General features: G+C 38.5%; 2 protein-coding genes across 2 annotated transcripts in view; one reads left to right on the top strand and one right to left on the bottom strand.

The window, feature by feature from the left end:
- Nucleotides 1–21422, bottom strand: part of LOC145778103 (pleckstrin homology domain-containing family G member 7-like) — a 67690-nt gene that overhangs the window by 41947 nt on the left and 4321 nt on the right. The window lies entirely within an intron of this gene.
- Nucleotides 8082–17509, top strand: LOC145778299 (uncharacterized). Its single transcript, XM_082589761.1, has 9 exons — nt 8082–8961; nt 10233–10448; nt 10718–10811; nt 12186–12256; nt 12574–12699; nt 12934–13044; nt 13210–13433; nt 14353–14542; nt 17356–17509. The coding sequence occupies exons 1-9, from the start codon at nt 8082–8084 to the stop codon at nt 17493–17495; spliced, it is 2052 nt and encodes a 683-aa protein (XP_082445887.1). The 3' UTR covers nt 17496–17509.

The raw sequence follows: 21422 nt of genomic DNA, 5'->3' as shown, positions 1-21422 counted from the left end.
CAATCCGATATTGGCACAGTGCAGTCAGATAAAGAAAAGACGATACAGTTTGTGTAAGGGCAATCTGATATTGGTGGAATACAGTTTTGTAAAAGCAAAACTGTACAGGTTGTGTAAGGGCAGTCTGATATTGATACAGTATCGTTTGGTAAAGATAAAACTGTACATATTGTGTTAGAGAAATCCGATATTGGTGCAATACAATTTGGTAAAGGCAAGACTGTAGCCTACAGTTTGTGTAAGGGAAATCCGATATTGACAAAGTATCGTTTGGTAAGGACAAAATTGTACAGTTTGTGTAAGAGCAATCTGGTATAAGTGCAATACAGTTTGGTAAAGGCAAGACTGTAGCCTACAGTCTGTGTTAGGGCAATCCGATATTGATACAATATCGTTTGGTAAAGGCAAAACTGTAGCCTACATCTGTGCAGTGACGTACGGTGAGGTTCCTAGATGGTGAGGCACTAATTTTTTCAAGTAACTTTTACAATAAAATTTTTTAGCAACAAAAGTGGTATCATACTAATCAAAAAAATTAGCAGCATGCTTTCACATTTATTAAAAATAAAATCCATGCGCCTATCCTTTTGGACTAAAACATTTGTGACTTTGTTGTATAGACCCTTCTTTAGTCCTAACATTATCACTAGATATTGAAAGGGAAAGCAGAAAAGGCAATTTTTAAAGCCAGCCACTTCTTTTTTGAGCAGCAATCTCTTTGAAAGTTGCAAGTTATTTTTTTTTGTTCAGTCGTCTGATGCAAACCTTATAAATTTAGAACCAGTCATTCTTTATTTATGACTTCAACTTTGGATTAAAAGTTTATTTTTTTTAAATCTTTCAGATTTGATACAAAATCTTCTTCCATTTTTTAGTTAAATGTTATAAGAAACAATCCTTTACACTGCAAGAAGTCACATACCACGTACTATGCGGGCATTCCAGCTTGACGAAAAAGGTTTCATAGCTGTGACGTCACATTTGAGGCAAGCCTCAAATCGTAGCTAAATCGTTCATGATGATTTCTGGGCAACTTTGCGAAAGAAAAAGGCACGCATAATGCAGTGTATGGAAGTTTTCTGATCTGAAGTGAAGCGCAGCTTGGCGTTGCCTCTCCTCGCGTATTTCAACGATTTTGACCACGTGAACGCTCGATAAGAATATCGCCACAGAAACAGAAAAATTAAAGCACAGTTTGGGTGTAGAAACATAAAATTTGAGGGAAAGGGGGCACGACTACAGCAATTCACACAAATAAAAGCACCTAAAAACGTGCAATATTTACTACTTTTTAACAAATAATATTTATTCTGTGATAACCATTTCTTTGATATAAATTTTGCTTTGCCAGATGTTGGCAGGTGAGGCACTGCCTCACCTGCCTCCCCTGACTGCACGTCCCTGCATCTGTGGAGAGAGAAGATAGCCTATATTGAATGACCGACAATTCAAATCGACTGAACGGATGATGATGATGATTAAGACATAGTCTACAACATTTGTAAAATGAGATGAGTAGGCTATAAGTTTCTGTTGGATTGCTTCAACAAGACGACACACGATTTTTGCTTTGGTTTTTGTATGTGCTTGATGTGTATGAATGTAGGCTACTTTAATGTGCGTTTTAGACAATTCCACTTGCACTGTAACAGTAACTCTTAAACTTTCGATTTGTGACTGTCTTTGAAATAAGCAATTTTGGAATGAATACAAATCGACTTGGTACCAGTTAAGAATCCTTTTTTCTTTTAGCGAGCAGTGCAGGCGAGTGCAAAACAATAAAGAACGCATGACGAAATAAAGGAACACAAGTAAACGAAAGATTAACGTAAAATTATCAAAACTACTTGTTGCTGGTTTAAATTATGCCATTTACATTATATATACATAAGACATGCGGTTTTGGGGTAATTTGAGGGCGCTGAATCAAAAAATGAAATTAGTTTTTCTCTGGTCATCAGGTGTTCTTGCAATTTTGGAATTTATCTTTCTGTAAGCTTTTTTGCGCTTACGTTATAACATCATCATGTTACTTTCACAATCTTCCAGTAAGAAAGTGTAATTTCAATCTGTCATTGCATATATTTTTGTAACTGATCAGAAAATTGCTTAATTATGCTAGAATGATAGATTGATATGTGACAGAATTCCATTTTAGGTCCTTAACCGGTTACAGCTGGCATCTATTACTCCTTACACCCTTATCTAAAAAGTAGTTGAGAACTTGATCGCTAATCAAATGAGAGCGCAGAATATTGTATCTGTGCTGCTCATCATATGTTATAACCAGAGTCGTCACAAAGAGCCTACTTGGTCAGTTGCAGACTTTTATTCACGTGCAAAGCAACTGTTAGGCTATCCAGGTCTGGATTCTGCTACATAGACCTATGGCTCGTTGCAGTGCAATTCTTAAGCCAGTATATTCACCAAACTCCCTGATCTTGGAGACAATGCCTATAAGTCAGTAGTTGTGAAATGAGCAATCAGTGACAACTGAGCTATAGCAACATTTCAGCAAGTGCCTGAAGTTGGTAAATGATGAAACTGAGCAAGCAACAACTGATCAAGCCGAAACTTGGAATGCCACAAGTCACCAAAATAAGTTTGATAAGCGATGACCAAGCAAGTCCGACGAGAGCACGCAAATCTCATTTGTTGACTTAATTGGTAGTAGCTGAAATGTTCTTGCTGAGTTGAAGCACTTGCCAAATTGTCGCATGGCGAGTGGTCCGACAATCTCCTAATGTGTCATAGAAGCCTTCGTCATTTAACTAAACAGATTCAAAATGATTACATATTTTATACCGATTTTTTTTGGGCACATGACCAAGTTCCCCCCTGGATCCGTTCCTGTTCACTAGGGTCAAGTCAACTGCACCATCTGCTTCACTTCATTGCAAAAACTTGTTATGTTGGCATAGCTATCTGGATCTATAATTGTATTTCATTTTGAGCTATCTGGGATCTGTGATTACGTGTTCTTTTTCATGTAAAAATCGCTAATATTTTGTCCATTTTGTTTCATTTTACACGTGTGCATCTGGAAACATTCGTATAATTTTGTATACCGTACCGTCTTTTTTCAAAATTTGTCCTTGTTTCAAAGGGCAGCGTTTTAGAAAACTCCATTGTGTTTACTGCTAAAAAATGTACTTATTTAGAAGATGACACACGTCTTTATTTTCTCTCCAGCGCTGAACCAGAGCGACTGATGTAAAGTGTTGCGCCTTCGGAGCCGGAGCGACTGATATATAAAGTCTGACACCTCCGGAGCATGGAGCCACTGGAGTAAAGCCTCAGGAGCTGTAGAGCCATGTACCTCTTTTATAGCAGCACTGCAGCCCTGAGTCAAGGTCCCCCTTTAAATTTCAATAAAGCTTAAGCTCCTTGCAAAATAGCAGCACCAAGTGATGGAAGATAGAATATATAGGCTTAAGCTTGTCCTGCTACAAATTCCAAAGACAGGAGACAGAAATCACCGCAAAAACGAAACACTCAAACGCAGCCGCTCCCACGCTCCACCAACCCACAGAAACTTGTTGATGATACAGCGGAGGCAATGGATGCATCGAAAAAAAACAACCATTTATGTACGTCAAATGCCCCTAATGTTTCACATAAATTGACCGAAAACGCAAAGACCGAAAACGCAAGACCACAGACATATAGGTCTTCTAGTTTTTACTAAACACCAAACGGTACGTAATGCAGTTGCATCATTGATCCGTGATCTTGCATCTTCAATTATCTGTCATAGTAAGATTCCTTTAAACTGGGAGCGGAGCTTCATTGTATCTCTCTACAAAGATAAAGGAGGTGCATTGGAGAGGTAAAATTATTGTGAACTCAAATTGACAGAGCAATTAGTCATGAAAATTGTAGAGAGAACTTTAGATAAGTCATATCGGGGAGAAAGTATAACTCTTGATGGCTCTCACAGTTTGGTTTTGTCCCTGGCAGGAGATAAACTGATGCAATTTTTGTTGATAGACAACTACAAGAAAAATGTCTGTCATGAAATAAACAATTGTATTGCATAATGGCGTTCGTAGATCTCGAAAGCTTTTTGATCGTGTTCCTTGTAAAGTTATCTGGTGGGCACTGAGAAAGATTCAAGCAAAATGGTGGAATTGGTTGATCTTGGAGACGTAATTTCTGCAGCAGGAGAATGCGATTATACAATAAAGTCGCGTGTAAAAGCAGCTTAAAAAGCTTTCAGAGAACTGTTGCTGGTCTTAAGATCACGCCACCGGTCTTACAAAAAGAGTGTACAGTATACTTGTGTGCGATTTCAACAAATATGTTATGTGAAGTCCAACAATGCAGCAACAACAATGATCTGACCACATTGCGATCATCCGTGTTGCTAGATCGACTGCTGGTTCTTGCTGATAAAAGGCTCCGCTGGTATGCACAATTGCACATGTAGAAAGATCTAACAGTGCATTGAAATTGGCCGCAATTTACAAATTCCAGGAAGACGTGGGGTTGGTAGGCCAGTCAAATTGGAGAGCGAGCGATATAATAATAAAAGATCGTCGAGAGTGGAATTTGTTGAGATCTGACTCTTTGTGACCCTGAGAAGTAGAGTGAGATGTGCAATCTGCCACGTGTGCAGCTAGCCAGTTATCTGGAGTGGGGACTACACAACAACTGTCCCTCAAAACCTAAACGTTAAAAAATAAAACTCGACGACGATGAATGGAAGATTTCTATGGTAGAATGGAAATGGGATGGAAGAAAATTTCAGGATGGAAGATGAAAAAAAACGTCCAATAAGAAAATTTTGACAACCATTTTAAGGGAGCAAGTGGTTGGGAGGAGTCTCCACACGATGATGGTTGAAGTGGAATCAGTAATATAATAAACTCCAAACCTATCGTTCCGGTACCGGTAACTTTTGACCCTCGCGATACTGAGCCTTTAACACCAATTAATCTTCTACTGATGGTCCTTTACCAAATTTTCCCTTAGGTTGTTGGAAAAGAGGGACTGATGTTACTTTCGACGTCGGTGGGTTCAAATCCAATAAATAGCAAATCAATTTTGGCAAAGTTAGAACAGGCAATATTTGTCTCAAATTATCCAGCCACAAAAATGGCACCAGAAGAAAATAATCTTCTTGTTCATTGATCGACCACTCTCAGCGGCGCTCTAAGCGATCTATGAGTAAGGTTGAAGAAATTTATCCTGACAAGAGCGGAACTGGTCAAACTGTGCTTGTAGACCCAACATAATGTGGTAAAACGGCCAATATCCAAATAATGCTTCATCTAGTTAGATGATATTGAATACTGAAAAGTTTGGGTGTTCATCAGGACAATTATCGTTTCTAGCACTATAGTTGCAACGTTCATCTGATGAATGAGCAATAAACCATCCTGTTTGTTGTTGCCTTTACTTTCAATTTCATCAGATGAACGTTGCAACTAGTGCTAGAAACGATCTAGATGGTATTGGTGAATAAAAGGTTAAGTAAACCTTTCAAAAGGTCAAACAAGTGTGCACTCGATGTAGACCAAGTTATCAAAAAACATGTAGTGTTGCACTCGATTTTGATTCAAATTTCTGCTGTTCTCCTTTATCACACCGAAGTTCGGTGGCTCTTTCGGGGTCTTGTTTTGTCTCGAGTTTTCGAACTAGGCCTACATGTTGAAACCGAGATTTTTTTTCGAGAATGCAAATCCCCGTTAAGCACTTTGGTGACAACAAATTTATTGGTGCATTGGCTTACTTGACAGACATTTTTTCAAGTTTGAACCAGCTCATTGTGCAAATACAAGGAAAAAGTGTTACCATTATATATGTACATAATACAATTCAGGGCTTTCAGACAAAATTAGATCTGTGGAGTAGAAGAGTTGAATGAGGAATTCACGCATATTTTCCAACATTTGATGTTTGGAAAGTCAGTAGAAGTCGCAACGAGATTTCTGACGTCGAAGTCGAAATATGCCAGCACCTTGCCGCCTTAAAAAACAACTTTGATGGTTACGGTACTTCGAAGGTGAAAGTTTTAACAGTACTGCTCTTTGGATAACTCATCCCTTCGAAGCCGAGTTAGAAAGTATTGCTGACGACGATCTTTGCAAAGATCAATTGATTGATCTTCGATGTTCAATAACGCTTTGTTCCAAATTGTTATCGTGCAATGGTGACTTTTCCAAGTTTTGGTGTGATTAGTCAAAGAGTTTCCTACGCTGACTAAGCGTGCATTTGAAGTTATGATACCTTTTCCAACGCCACCTGTGTGATAGGCTACCTGTGTGAAGCAGGGTTCTTTTCATTGTTGACTGTTAAAACAAAGCATCGATCTCGCTTAGTTCCCAAAGACGACATGCGAGTAGCTCTTTCAACGACTGTTTCAAGAATCTCCAAAATTGTTCTTGGAAAGCAAGCACAAAAGTCTCACTGATTGACTGTTGAAATTGCGTTCAGTTATTAATAAAAGAAAAAAATTTAAACATTTTTGTGTGCTTTTATCATAGTTACCGTATTTAGGACATTTGAGTAATTATTTTTCACAGGACCCCGTCAAGAACAATCGTGTCTTCGCCAAATAAACAGTTTGTTTTTGATATTTACCAAGGTAAATCCAGACAAAAAGGATGTTTTGCATTTCTTCGCATGGTTGACTGGACACTTTGTTTGTTTGTTTTTCATATCTTTATCCTGCATTGCGGGAAAGCGGACTTGAGCGTTATGCATCGGTGTACGCCTTCCGACGTACACCTGACCCACGCTGCAGCCGACTGCAATGTCTCTTTCCGGTTGTCTACTCTACTTATGACTTAAATTTAGTACTACCCATTACTCGAAATCGATCACTGGGTAGAGGCAATTATCGTTAAGTTTCTTGCCCAGAGAAACAACAGCAAGTGCGGGTGGCTAGAGTCGAACATGCAGGCTCTCGACTGCGAGCCCAACGCGTTAACCACTTGGACACGATGCATACGGTGGGGGTAAATTTCACTTTTTTTATTCGGCAAGGGGTAAACGAAACAAATAAGGTTAAGAACCCCTGATGTGGACTAACTTATGTTGAAGATTTAAAATAAATTCATTTTAATTCATACATTGGTAGGGGTATGTTACAATTCGTTTATATTATACTACGTCTTGTAAGTGTAACCGTGTGTTTTTATCGTTTTGTGTCGCTGTTCAGTCAAGCTTGAAACCGTCGAAAACTTTTTTTTTCTCCAAGCTGAAGGAATCATTTGTGCGTCTCTTGACGTAATTTTTACTACTGTAGTTATCGTACGTTTACGGGTCAGACCAATTTACGGGTCAAACCAGTACATGCTCTCTGTCGATCTGAATATGTCCATCAAAATAAAACAGATATTGAGTGGTGGCTGCAACGTATTCCACAGTTTAAGACAGTTAGATTAGTGTATAGAGTCAAGACATCTGCTGCTGCATATACAGTATATAGATAGTATTAGTAATTATGCCAACTGTCGAAGTGCAGAAATGAACTTGTGAAGATCTGTAGGCCTATGCTACAATTATTTGGTAAGATATTGTTCTTTATATGATCAATTATGTCGTATTTTGGCGATATACTGGTTAAGAGTTTGTATTCTGAGTATCCGCTTACGTCAGATTAATGTTCTCGTCTACTGTTTTGTGATTACGCAACGTGGTCTTCTTTATACACGAAAAACAACAGTTAATTCTTCATTTCTATTTACAATTTTTCATATTGTCTTCAGAAACCGTCGCAACTGGATACCCGTCAACTATCAATGTCAACTCTACTATAAACCTCATTACTGCAAATCGTATCTTATGTGACGCGTTCAAAGACAGCGCTAAACTACTGCCATTTTGTGTACCCGTCGGCGTCCAGATTCATCCAATAGACGCCGTTACACCAAGTACACCTTTTATTGTGGGGAGTTGAGTTGAAACTACAGTACATTTGAATTGCTATGTCATCGCGTTGGTCAAAACGTCGAAAAACTATTTATGCTCGCAAAGAAATAGAAAAAAGAATTTGTGCAAAAAATAAATATGCTTATCCTGAAACTGAATCTCAGCACAATGGAAAAACAGTTCTAAGTTCCACTGTTAGTGATATGCCTCAAGAAGTTGCTAATGTTTCTAATGATGATTTTCAACATAAATACGTGGACACGGATCAATCGCAAAATGAGTTCGATTTGATTTCTTCGAATAGCTCCTCTAAAAGTCTTAATATTGATGCTTCCGCAAACAACAAAAAAGGCGATTTTAATGAATACGATTTGCCTCTACTTTTAGAAATATGGGCAGTAGAATGCTCAATAACTTGCAATGCTTTAGGCAAACTGTTGGATATATTGCAAAAATTTCACCCAAATATACCGAAAGACCCAAGAACTATTTTGTCCACATCTAAAGTGACTGGAATTGAAAGTATTGCTGGCGGATCTTATTATCATGTTGGTGTTGAAAAGAACATTCGTAAAGAACTTATTTGTAATTCCAGCTTGCAATTATCGGATGAAATTTTTATTAATGTAAACATTGATGGACTACCCTTGTTTAAAAGTTCGATGCATCAATTGTGGCCAATCCTTGGCATGGTTAATGAAAAGTCACTGCAACATCTGCAGCCTTTTACAATTGGAGTTTATGCTGGAGACCATAAGCCAAATAATTTAGAAGAATATCTGCAGGCATTTTTAAATGAAGTTAAAGTATTGCAGTCTGTTGGTTTTGTTTTTAATGATAAAACATACACGGTAAAAATTACAAATGTCATATGTGATGCACAAGCTCGCTTTTTCGTTAAAAATGTTAAATCTTGTGCTGGTTATCATGGTTGTGATAAGTGTACTCAGAGTGGTGTACACAATGGAGAGAAGATGCTCTTTCCAGAAGTTGACGCACCCCTGCGCACTGATTTAAGTTTTGAAAAAATGCTACACGAAGAGCATCATAAAGGGCTCAGTCCATTTCGTTCAATATCCTTGGGTATGGTCAGTCAATTTCCAATTGACTATATGCATCTTGTGTGTTTAGGAGTTGTAAAGAGATTGATTACACTGTGGCTTTCAGGTCCATTAAAAATTAGATTTGGTAAAATCATCCGTAAAAATATATCTGAAAAACTGTTAGCATTTAGATTTTCGATTCCACAAGAATTTGCTCGAAAACCACGCTCACTTGACCAAGTTCCTCGCTGGAAAGCCACGGAATTTAGGCAATTTTTATTATATACTGGTCCAGTCGTCTTGCAGGGCACCATACCTGATTCAATGCATAAAAATTTCTTGTTGCTTTCTGTTGGAATTAGAATTTTATTGCATGCGGATTTATGCACATCCAGGTGTGATTTTGCTCAAAGTTTATTGATTGCATTCGTCAAACATTTTTCACAAATTTATGGTAGCAACAATCTTGTTTACAATGTGCATGGATTGGTTCATTTAGTTCAAGATGTCAAAAACTTTGGATCGTTGGACAATTTTTCATCTTTTCCATTTGAAAACTATTTAGGCAAACTAAAACGCTTAGTTAGGAAGCCCAGTCAAATTATTCAACAGGTTATTCTTCGACTTAAAGAAAAATCAAACGTTGACATAGGTAAATTACCACTAGAAAATGTAAATGTGAAAACGTCCTTATTACAAAGCCATTTTTCTGGACCAGTTCCTACTGAGCATGTTTCTTGCAAGCAGTTTCAAAAACTACAGTTAAAGAATATGGTTTTAACTGTATCAACGCCAAACAATTGCATACAAACTAAAACTGATTTGTGCTTGGTTTCAAATATATTAGAGTGTGAACATGGTATTTATATTGTTTATAAAAAGTTTGCAAAAGTAGAATCGTTATTTGATTACCCATGTGATTCATTGGTTTTAGACATCTGCAAAGTGTCAAAACTTAAAAATGATTTGTTTGTTTGTAATGTAACGGAAATTACGCAAAAGGTAATGCTTCTACCATTAAATGCTGCTGCGTATGCAGCTTTTCCTGTTATCCATGCCTTTCGCTAGTTTTTTATTTCTGACCAGATTTAATATCACTGCAGATGTTTATGTGTTTTATGTCGTAAGTGGCTACATTTATATAATATCTTGCATGCAATATTTTACATATATCATTAGCTTAATATCTTGCTAATCACAATCATGCTCCAAGACAGCTGCTCGCACTATGTACACGTCTTTTTATAATGAAACGGCTTACGGTATTAATATTATGATTTATAACCACTTTTTTTCGTATTTTTATTTTAGGGACATATGTTAACTGCAAAATGTATCAAGTCGTAATATTTAAAACAAGCAATGAAGTCGAATGTGTTCCATGCATATGGTTCAAAACCGAAACGCAGCTGTATTGGCCAAATTGCACTTTTTCAAAACCGATAGCTCACGCTATAATGAAGCAAACTGAGCCCGATGAATCGTGGGATGTATATGATGTACAGTTGGTGCCAGGTGGAAAATGTTGTAAGTATGAGTTTTTTATCACGAGTTTTAGTTGAGACGTTGTATTGTGTATAGTACAGTCGTCCACTTATTAAATCCACATTCGGACAGGACAATTTTGGGACCGGGTTAAATAAACTGGTGAGCTTACTAAGCAGGGGATGTTTTCTACATTACCGGAATGAATGGGAGTAATTCTGGACAGGACCAAGTTAGGGTGATGAGCGGGTGGGTCTATTAACCATGAGCTCAATAAGCGCGGATTGCTGTACTAATGCTTTTTTTTTCAGCTACTTATCAAGAAGGATTGGCAAAAGCTAAACGAGCCGAAGAGCTTTCCGATCTGCAAACTGATGAGGAAATAAATGAGCTGAGCACGTTAAAGTAAGCATATTCAAAGAACTTTTCTTTATGTTGGAATAGATACAGTGGCGTGAGCAGAAAAGTTTCATGGGAAAAGGGTTTTGAAAAAAAATGTATGATTCTACAATTTGAAACGTAACCAACATTTACTTCATAGCAGAAACAAAAGTAAACCCATGACAGGTCACAAAACGTAGGCTATGCTGTAATATTGTGCTGATGATGAGGGCTACAAGATGGTCGAGCAAGCTTTACTACCTTCACCGAAAGTATTTGTTGGTATAGTTGGCAATGCAAAGTAGCCTAAATTGTGGATGCAATCTACTGTTTATCCAAAACTTTGACCTGTCTTTCCTTTGAAGCGATTACGTTTTTCAATTCAGTTACGTTAAGATTGCGTTTCGTAGTAAAAAAGCATTTTAAATACTCGTACTCGTTGCAGTGCTTTGCTTCTCCTTTGCGACAAGAAAGATGTTAGGTTGAAGATGATAAAAATTTCTGAACCCCTGCGATTTATTGTTAGGCTATTTATTTGTCAAACGAAATAAAATTTTGAAATACGCTGCGTCTTATTTGAAACATCCCTAAATGAAAACAGTCAGTAGGCCTATATTTAAAATATATAAACACGTTTTACGTAATCCCACACATTTTTTCCTTGGCGTTTTCAACCTTGTAAGCTACGATTCTCATGCATTAGCATTTCTTATTTATTTAAGCACATATTAAAACCAAATCGCTATGATTTCGAAATCAAAGATGAAACAATTTTCCGTCAAAATAAAACGCAGTTTTGTTTTAAAAACGCTTCAACGTAACACTAAAGTTGCTCATGCTCATCAAACGGTGGAAGCTGTTGCTTACTAAAAAATAGGCTAGCGTAGCCACCAGCAAAAAAATAGACCGTTATTCAAACAGGTGGTCTTCTTCTTTCCTGTAAGACAGGATTGTTCAAATTTCAGGGCAGGTGGTGGAAAGCCAGACTAGTGCGTTACTGGATAGATGTGCACTGTACAGTACGCATTAATAATAGATACGTAAATGTATTTTGCCTATACGTATGCGCAAATGGCCTATACGTAAATGTATTTTGTATTTAACTAACTTTGTACTAAATAACTTTGTAGGCTACATGAAGAGTAATGTTGTGTGATTTTGGAAAGAAGGCAGTAATTTACTTGCATTTGGCTGTGTGCTTGCCTGTCTTCTTGATGAAGCGCATAAAATTTTGAAACGTATTATTATTGTATTGTCTCACTTGTGTGAGTGTAAATTCAGTATTCATATCATGCTTTATTTTTGTAAAAATAACATACTAGGCTAATACTTTTATTAGTAACCTTATTCTTTGTAAAGACTATTTGAATAAAGGTACCGTAATTTGTATTTTTGTAGAAGAAAAAAGAGAAGGCCTTCACGGTATGTTGATGCCAGGGTTGAGGAATCTGACGATACTGATCCAGAAGGTAGTCAATGTAGTTCTCCAAGTATTCATGTTTTAAATATTTCATGGTTTACAACTTTTATATCCTTGTGTTTCCTACTACTATTCATTATCTGAATGTGTGCCTGAGTTCTGACATACCTGTAGCTTAGTTCTAGGCTACTGTGTTGCTTAATGCTTCATAACGGAGAACTGAGTGCATTAACTATTGTCTTTACGTTAATTTGCATATTTAATTGGCACAAAAATGCAATAGTTTATTTTTTGCCGGCATTGCTGCAGATCATTCATAAGCTGGTGATCTTTGAAGCATTAGAATTATTTTATTTTCATTGTCAGAAAACCCTGGTTCTTCAAAATCAAAGCAGAGGCGAATGGAATTTATCCTTCCTAATCCTCCACCTATTTTTTTGCCTGAAAGTGACACGTCCTCACCAAAACACAAGCGGTCAACATCTGTTCAAAGTAAGATCGTATAACATGGGGTATTTTTCCTAAGGCAAACTAAATGAATCAGGATAGCATTTTTGACAGCCACTATTTCATTAAATAGCTGTGTTGGTACAAGGCATATCTTGTTTAGAAGTGGGAGTATGCCAAAAGTTGCAATGTTGTGAAGATTAAACGCTTTCTTGGAATGAAACAGTGCGCATTTATATTGAATTGCTAAATTTTGTGTTGCAATGTTTATGCTTTCAGATGCTAGTAATTCTGGGTCACTTATGGATGTGTCCACTACGTCCCAACATAGCTCCATGTCCCTAAACAGCCAAGAGAGAGATGTCTCTTCTGTGGTCCAGCTTTCACAAGGTAAAAACTAACACCGAATTAATGCTGTTTTAATTTGTTTGCCCAAGGAGTTTGCAATGATCTTGTTTTCACTTTATCATAGCGTTGTGCTTATTGCAAAAATTTAACTTGTTGGTTGGTTTTGAAACTGTATCCTCGGACTGACAAAACCTTTTACAAACTCAGATGACGTTATCCAAGAACTAGCTGAAATAAAGGTGCAGTTAACATCTCAGTCCAAGGAGATGGTGGAAATGAAGAAATTGCTGCGCAAAATATTGCGTTCGAATAACGCATCCAATTCCATGGTAACAGAGCTTCCAGATGGAATTCCAATTCCATCCAAAACTGTGGAGGAATTGGAGCATTTAGAAGGTCTTCTCGTTGATACGGGTATAAAAAATGCATTGGTAAGTAATGATGCACGAAGGCAACATTTAGGCCGGATGTTCCGGCTTGAAAATTGCAACTCCGTCCGGAACTTCCGGCCTTGGTAATATCTACTTCTTACTGAATACTTAATATTTCAACTGGTTGGTAAACGGTTGTTGGTACATTACGCTCACCAAGCAGTGAAGCGGTAACCAAGAGCTTTTTAAGAAGGTGCTTTATGGCAATGCTTAGGATGGCCGCTAGGGTCTTTTAAAGGAATACATTTAGGAATAAACTTTTGGTAGATTCAAGTTTTATTGATTTCAATGTTTTCTATTCACCCGATGTTGCATTCATTATCATTATCATGTGCTGTCTTCCGAGTAGAAAGTTGGCAGACAATTCTTTCCACAAGTCACATTTTTCCGCTACTCTTTTTGCTTCTTCGATGCTTGACAAGTCAGCCCAGTGTTTTACATTATCTCCCCAAGTTCGTCTCCTTCTTCCCCTGCACCTATTTCCTTCCACCATACCTTCAATAACCAATTGATGTAGTTGTCCTGCCGATCCTCTCAAAATATGTCTCGCGAATTTCATCTTTTGTATTTGCCAAATCGTTGGCCCATCTATCTTGCACTCAAATTATTTTCTAATTAATGTCGCATTGAAGACTTTCAGTTGACTTCCTAAATCCCATTTTCAACCGTATGTGTATTCTAGCATTATTACAATACCACAATGATAAAAACAATTAGATTCACTCAAGGTCACAAACGTAACCACAGCCACATACACTTTCGGAGTCGGAGGGTGTTCCATCATCATTGGTAAGTAATGTAGCCTACAATGTAGCCTACATATCAAGATAATTACTGTCGCAACCCAGTGTCAGTAAATATAGTTCAGTAAGCAGATTATCGGTGCGTATTTTTTGTTTCTGAGTATTTTATGTTTCAGATTTCTCGCCTTTCTGTGGTGGGTGGCTCGTCAGTGAAGGAATGTAGCTGGCGAGTGATGGAGAGCATCATTTTCAATCCACTGTGTGAGAGATATAATTGGTCGGGAAAGAGTGGATGGAGAGGAGATTCTAGTTTGCCACAAAAAAAGGCGCTATGTTCTTTGAAAAACATTGTGGATGTCATAAAAAGTAAGTAATCTAGCGCTCAAAGATTTAGTTTCCATATTAAACTTTAGGATGAAATCTAACACCAAAAACACACACCGCAAAAATATAAAGAAATAGTGAAATAATTTTCGAACTTTACTCTCATGGTATAAAGTATGAAGACACAAAAAACTGTAATGGTATGTGAGAACGTCAAATTGTGCAATCATAGGCGCCCACTTTTCAAATAACCTTGGAGGGCGAGAAAGGCGATAACGTCATAACCATAACGCTATTTTACTCAATTAAAATAGTCTTTGATTAAGCTTATTGTCTTGTTTATATTGACACCTAAATCGCAAACCGAATTTATTAGAACCACTGCTTGAAACGATTAGTTTTACGCATGCAGTACGCCTAGTCGTAAAAATTTTGATATTGTTAGCTCATAATTGGAACAGTTGGAAAACAAGCCGATTCATTTCCTTTTCGTGCGAGTGAATAACAAGGACAACACTAAAAGGCGGAAATGCGGAAATAAGCAGAAATTACTTAGAATTAAAACAGTCATAGTATTTAATGATCTCACAATTGCTTCTAAATAATAGCTTTCAATGATATTTCAACATAAGAAAATGTTTGGTATTGAGTTGTGGCTAAAAATCGCATTTCCGCCTTTTTCCTATTTCAATAAATTCCATTAAATTTCGAAATTTACTCCAATAACTGTGGAATTAAAACAGTCAAAGTATTTAATGACCTCACAATTGCTTCTAAACAATATCTTTCAAGGCATTAAATCGCTACTTCTGCGGACAATACGCCATTTCACGCCCGGCTTATTTCCGCGTTCCGCATTTCCGCCGTTTAGTGTTGCCCGAATAACAACGATCAAGACAGCGAAGTCATTGAAATAAAACGCTAAAAATCGTGATTTCCAGCAGAGTGGAAACCCGCTATCAGTTTTATTAACCTCGTTTTGTTCGTTTTGCTAATTACTTACCTTCAAAGCGCTAACAAAGGCGAAGTGTTTTCTCTTCTGTTTTTTATCGAAAGTTTTAAGTCTTTTAATCGAATACCGTATACCCGAGTATAGGTCGAGATGTTCGCTAGTGATTTTCACCTCAACACAGCTTTAACTTATACACGGGACAAGCTGTTGTCTCCAGCTCGCAGTTTTCAAAATGAACGCATTTTTACTGCTGCAAAATCATTGCTGACGTAGATTACGGAGTTTGAAATGGTGTCGGCCGAATTAAAAGTTTTGAATACGTTTATTTGCAGTGATTCGAACTTAATTCTCAAATTTAATGATTTCTTGTCTATTCTAAATTTTATGCACTTGTTGAGCAATATGCAAAGCTCACGAAACAAAACAGCGGAAAGAGCTGTTTTAAGAGATCGATTTTTTTATTTTTGCGTGTAGGATATAATCGTTCTTATTACGTAACATTCCATGATCGTTTCTATCACTAGTTGCTACGTTCATCTGATCGTTGAAGTCGACGTCAAACCTTAGCGGCCCCCATATGAGAAAGTCATGCGATCAGCTGCTGTTTTGCGGGCAAGAGCAACGGAGGCTATTTTTCGCTTTCGGCATTCTTTAAGTCCGTTTAAATCAGGGGGCACCAAACTTTTTTCTCTGAGGGCCGGATTGCTGCGAGATTAACAGCTGCGGGCCGGTTGTAAATTGCGAAAAGATATACAACTATTTAAATCTCCATTGACTTGAATTGAGCACAATAAATAACAAAGCCAGCGGTGGAATAGCAAAGTTGTGATGAAAATCGAAAGGTTGCTGGAAAATTTATTCCCTGCTGTGATACACTACAGGGCATCGTGTTCTTGAAAAAACATTACATCTTTCCAAATTTGGCCTAGGCTGTCCCCATTTGTGGTGGCCTAATGATAAAAACAGAATCATTAGCAGGTTGCGTGTTGCTCAACAGCAACGTCAGTCCTTTACAAAAAGTATGGTAACTTTTTTTCCTTAACAGTTGTAGTGTAACTGTTATTTCTGCAGCACGTGGCGGGCCGGATGAAATTAGTTCGCGGACAGTTCCGGCCAGCTGGCCGTAGTTTGGTGACCCCTGGTTTAAATGATCAAAATCTCTTTCGCGAAGTGTTTTATCTTTGAAACACCATTTGTAATAACCATTTTTGTTGCCCCTCAACCATGAGTTTACGGGGGGGCGCCGCCCCCCCGGAAGTCAGCGCGTATGTTGTGCATAATAAAATAGTTGTCTCCACAACAGGTAATTGGTACAGCATAGTGATGCCTAGCTTATTTAACAAATTGTTTACTGCTTTGGCGTAGGCTAGATTAATTTCACTGGTCAACAAATTTTAAGTAAGTTTTGTAATCAGAGGTACAAGTAAAGTTTTCTAAATAAAGTTTCTGCGCTGATTCCGAATCTGCGCTCGTTTTTTCTTCACCACATTTGGTTTTGAAAAATTTTACACTTTGATATTTTAGGTAGTTTTACGTATTTTAGTCATAAAAATACGTTTCTAAAATTCAGCTGGTAATCGCAATTCATTGAGAAATCCGCGTTGTGCAAGCTTGAGATCAAAATTGTCACTATTAGGTAAAATTGCGTCGCATTTCCATCCATATAGGTCATATTTAAACAACAAAAACTCAAATATCTCTGAAACCTGGTGTGCTGTAGAAAAAATAAGCACATTTGCGGAATCAGCGTCAAAAACCCTTCAAGAATCACTTAATTGGACTTCCATTTCAAACTTGCTGTTGGCCAATATTGTTTGAATGATTATTGGTTATGTAATATGCTCGTACCATATTTTGATGTTACAGTTATTTTTTCTTGACAACATTTTAATCCTTGTTTTAGGAGCGGTTCTACAAAACCCGGTGCTGACTACAGCTACCGAAAAAGAGATAGAGAAGGCAGCCAGCACCTGGATGCGAAATTGGCGTGATCGCCAAGGCGGAAGAAGACACCGAGTTAGAGCTGAGGTTGTCAACAGTTAATTGTTTTGATAACAATAAAAGATGCAAGTGGTAAATAAGTTGTGTTGCAAAACCTGTCAAAAGAATTTCTAAAGACATTATGCTATTCCAGAACGTCAGAAGAACAGTTTCAATTATCGAGCAATACTTATCAGTATTGGTGTTGTACCATAGAATCACATCAAAGCGGCGCGATAGTTTCTATACAGTTAAGGTAGTGGCAGATTATCCGTGTACAGGCACCATAGGTCACCCGTACAAAAACTGTATTGGCCCAACGCGCTAACCAGGTGCACGAATGTACGGAGCCCGTATTGACGCTAGTAGCCTACAGTGCAAATACAGGTTGAGGACATTGAGCCAGTACAGGCAACATGCGGTCACCCGTACAAACACTGTATTGGGCCAGTGTTTGGCTGTCTACAGGCACCGATACAAAGATTGTATTGGCCAAACGCGTTAACCAGGTGCACGAATGTACGGGGCCCGTATCGACACCGGTATAGTGCCAATACAAAGTTAAGTGCATTGGGCCAATACTGACTATGTACAGGCACCATACGGCTACCCGTAGAAAAACTACATTGGGCCAATGCTGGCTGTGTACAGGCAGCATACGGTTACCCGTACAAAGACTGTATCGGCCCAAGACGTTGCCAGGGTGCAAGAATATACGGGGCCGGTATTGGCACCAGTACAGTGCCGATGCAAGTTAAATGTATTGGGCCAATGCTGGCTGTGTACAGGCAGCATACGGTTACCCGTACAAAGACTGTATAGGCCCAAGACGTTGCCAGGGTGCAAGAATATACGGGGCCGGTATTGGCGCCAGTACAGTGCCAATACAAGTTAAATGTATTGGGCCAATGCTGGCTGTGTACAGGCAGCATACGGTTACCCGTACAAAGACTGTATAGGCCCAAGACGTTGCCAGGGTGCAAGAATATACGGGGCCGGTATTGGCACCAGTACAGTGCCAATACAAGTTAAATGTATTGGACCAATGCTGGCTGTGTACAGGCAGCATACGATTAACCGTACAAAGACTGTATCGGCCCAAGACGTTGCCAGGGTGCAAGAATATACGGGGCCGGTATTGGCACCAGTACAGTGCCAATACAAGTTAAATGTATTGGACCAATGCTGGCTGTGTACAGGCAGCATACGGCTACCCGTACAAAGACTGTATCGGCCCAAGACGTTGCCAGGGTGCAAGAATATACGGGGCCGGTATTGGCACCAGTACAGTGCCAATACAAGTTAAATGTATTGGACCAATGCTGGCTGTGTACAGGCAGCATACGGCTACCCGTACAAAGACTGTATAGGCCCAAGACGTTGCCAGGGTGCAAGAATATACGGGGCCGGTATTGGCACCAGTACAGTGCCAATACAAGTTAAATGTATTGGACCAATGCTGGCTGTGTACAGGCAGCATACGGCTACCCGTACAAAGACTGTATCGGCCCAAGACGTTGCCAGGGTGCAAGAATATACGGGGCCGGTATTGACGCCAGTACAGTGCCAATACAAGTTAAATGTATTGGACCAATGCTGGCTGTGTACAGGCAGCATACGGCTACCCGTACAAAGACTGTATCGGCCCAAGACGTTGCCAGGGTGCAAGAATATACGGGGCCGGTATTGACGCCAGTACAGTGCCAATACAAGTTAAATATATTGGGCCAATGCTGGCTGTGTACAGGCAGCATACGGCTTCCCCGTACAAAGACTGTATCGGCCCAAGTTGTTGCCAGGGTGCAAGAATATACGGGGCCGGTATTGACGCCAGTACAGTGCCAATACAAGTTAAATATATTGGGCCAATGCTGGCTGTGTACAGGCAGCATACGGCTTCCCCGTACAAAGACTGTATCGGCCCAAGTTGTTGCCCGGGTGCAAGAATATACGGGGCCGGTATTGACGCCAGTACAGTGCCAATACAAGTTGCCTATACAAGCTGATATTGGGCCAGTATTGGCCTAATGCTATGATGTTTGCTGGGCCCTCACTCGCCGTACGGTTAAGCATGTTGTGTGCAAACCTTGGCCTGCGATGTTGCCCATCATTAGAAAAAGATTTAACTCTCTTTGCTGGATACTTTTGATGGTAGTGTAAACCTTTTTGGAATTTTTTAAAACTCATGGAATTCCAGATGGGAGAAACGCATTGATCTTCATCGTCTAAAGAGGACTCGCTGTTCCAAACAGCCAGAATTTCCAAAATAGGTTCATCAAAAGTTTCATGACTTTTATGGAATACTGGAGAGGCTGGCAAGCCAGTGTTAACAGAAGTATGTTGAGGACCAAGTTCAACAGAGCTGTTGCTTGCAGAAGACAACCGACTAGACACAGATGTTCTACTCGACCGTCTCGACCAAGACTTCATGGCCGATAACTTTCTAATCAACTTTTAAAGCTTGTCGTAGTCAAAAACTCGCTTACAGTCAGCGCAAGATAAACCACAAAATTAAAGCATCGCTTTGAACTAAGCAGCTATCTGAAAACAAAGCACAGCTGACAATTTTAATTAAATTCAATAACCCGCAGGATTTGAAACATGTGCTCCAATGATTTGTTTTTAAAACAGTTCCAGAAGAAAATAAAGTTATCTAAACTCAGAGGGTAATATGAACACATTAATAATTTTAAGTTTAAAACTTTACCTCCATAGAATACATCAGGTTAGGCTACTCTAATGTGTAATTGCAAACGAAATTGCAGGTTTTCAAAATTTGCAGAATCGGCAACAAATGTGATTCTGCAAGAGTGGATAAACCAATGCAATATAATCTGCATCTGCACAAAAGTAATAATAAAACACAAGTTAGCTATTTTTCACTTCGAGTCTCAACAGGATTGAATTGCATAATTTAAAGAAAATACAAAAACTAATAAAATAACAATATATTAAACATGAACGTTTTCTGCAAGACTTTTTCCCCTCTTCAGGATATAACTAATGCATTTAAATAAATATAAACTATCGTAAAATGATAATCATAAATGACTGAAATTAAGTACAATTTGCACTGAGCTACAGTAGGTGCAAACACAACTAAAGAACAGACAACAAATAGCCTTTGTTAAAATTTGTTATAAACTATGCGAGAGTGTGATCACAAGACAAGATAGTTCGTATTTATTATGCTGTTAGTTTTATGTATTGTTTTTGAATTATGCAACAATTCTATCAGGTCGTTATCAATCATCTGTTTGTGGAATTCAAGGATTATCTCTCTCCAAAACCTATAATGTTTGTCTTATAAACGAAAAAACTCTCTCTATAATGAAAGATTTCTTTGCCAGTGGTATATTACACAACAAACTATCTCTGTATTGCCGCTACATTGGCAACATTACTCAGTGCAAACAGCATGAAGTCATCGCCATACTACGCAATCTCTAGCTGCATGCGCTTCCCAATGACAGATCTAATATTATAAAGCAACATGAATCGAAACAGATATAAACTGTACGCTAAGTCTCGTAATGCTTTGGCTGTCACGACCTTCCGAGCTTTACTCACTTTGTTTGTTCCTCTGTAATATTTAGGCTACATCTACTCACTGAAGTATAACTGACTATCTTGCTAAAAATAGCTCAATAAACGACTTGCCGGGCTACAGAAAGAGTCAAAACAGTTTAAACGGCATTTACACCAAGCCAGAAGCGACTGCCGAGAAGGCTTGCAGGCGACGCATTGCAACTAAGCTCGGTTCATCTGTCAGTAACCCACTCGAGTTTTGTTTCATCAACATAAAACAGCTCTTTGGATCATTCGGATCAAACTCTTTTTAATATTACATCGGTCAAACAAGGTCTTCCACTTTTCAAGGGTGTTTTATTTGTTTGTCGTTTGTCGTATCCAGGCTTACGCCCGGTGATTGAAGATTTAGATTAAGTGGACGGGAAGGCAAGGAAGCCAATCTTGGTGTTTTATCAAACT

Source organism: Aplidium turbinatum, chromosome 10, assembly GCF_918807975.1.
Source record: "Aplidium turbinatum chromosome 10, kaAplTurb1.1, whole genome shotgun sequence".
Taxonomy (NCBI): Eukaryota; Metazoa; Chordata; class Ascidiacea; order Aplousobranchia; family Polyclinidae; genus Aplidium; species Aplidium turbinatum.
This window is presented reverse-complemented; position numbering and strand designations above follow the sequence as displayed.

Bases quoted from the DNA above. Each gene is read 5' to 3' on its own strand.
- LOC145778299 (XM_082589761.1), top strand. From the start codon at position 8,082: ATGCCTCAAGAAGTTGCTAATGTTTCTAATGATGATTTTCAACATAAA. The intron at 13,045-13,209 runs GTAAAAACTAAC...TTACAAACTCAG, and splicing joins TGTGGTCCAGCTTTCACAAG to ATGACGTTATCCAAGAACTA. The intron at 14,543-17,355 runs GTAAGTAATCTA...TCCTTGTTTTAG, and splicing joins CATTGTGGATGTCATAAAAA to GAGCGGTTCTACAAAACCCG.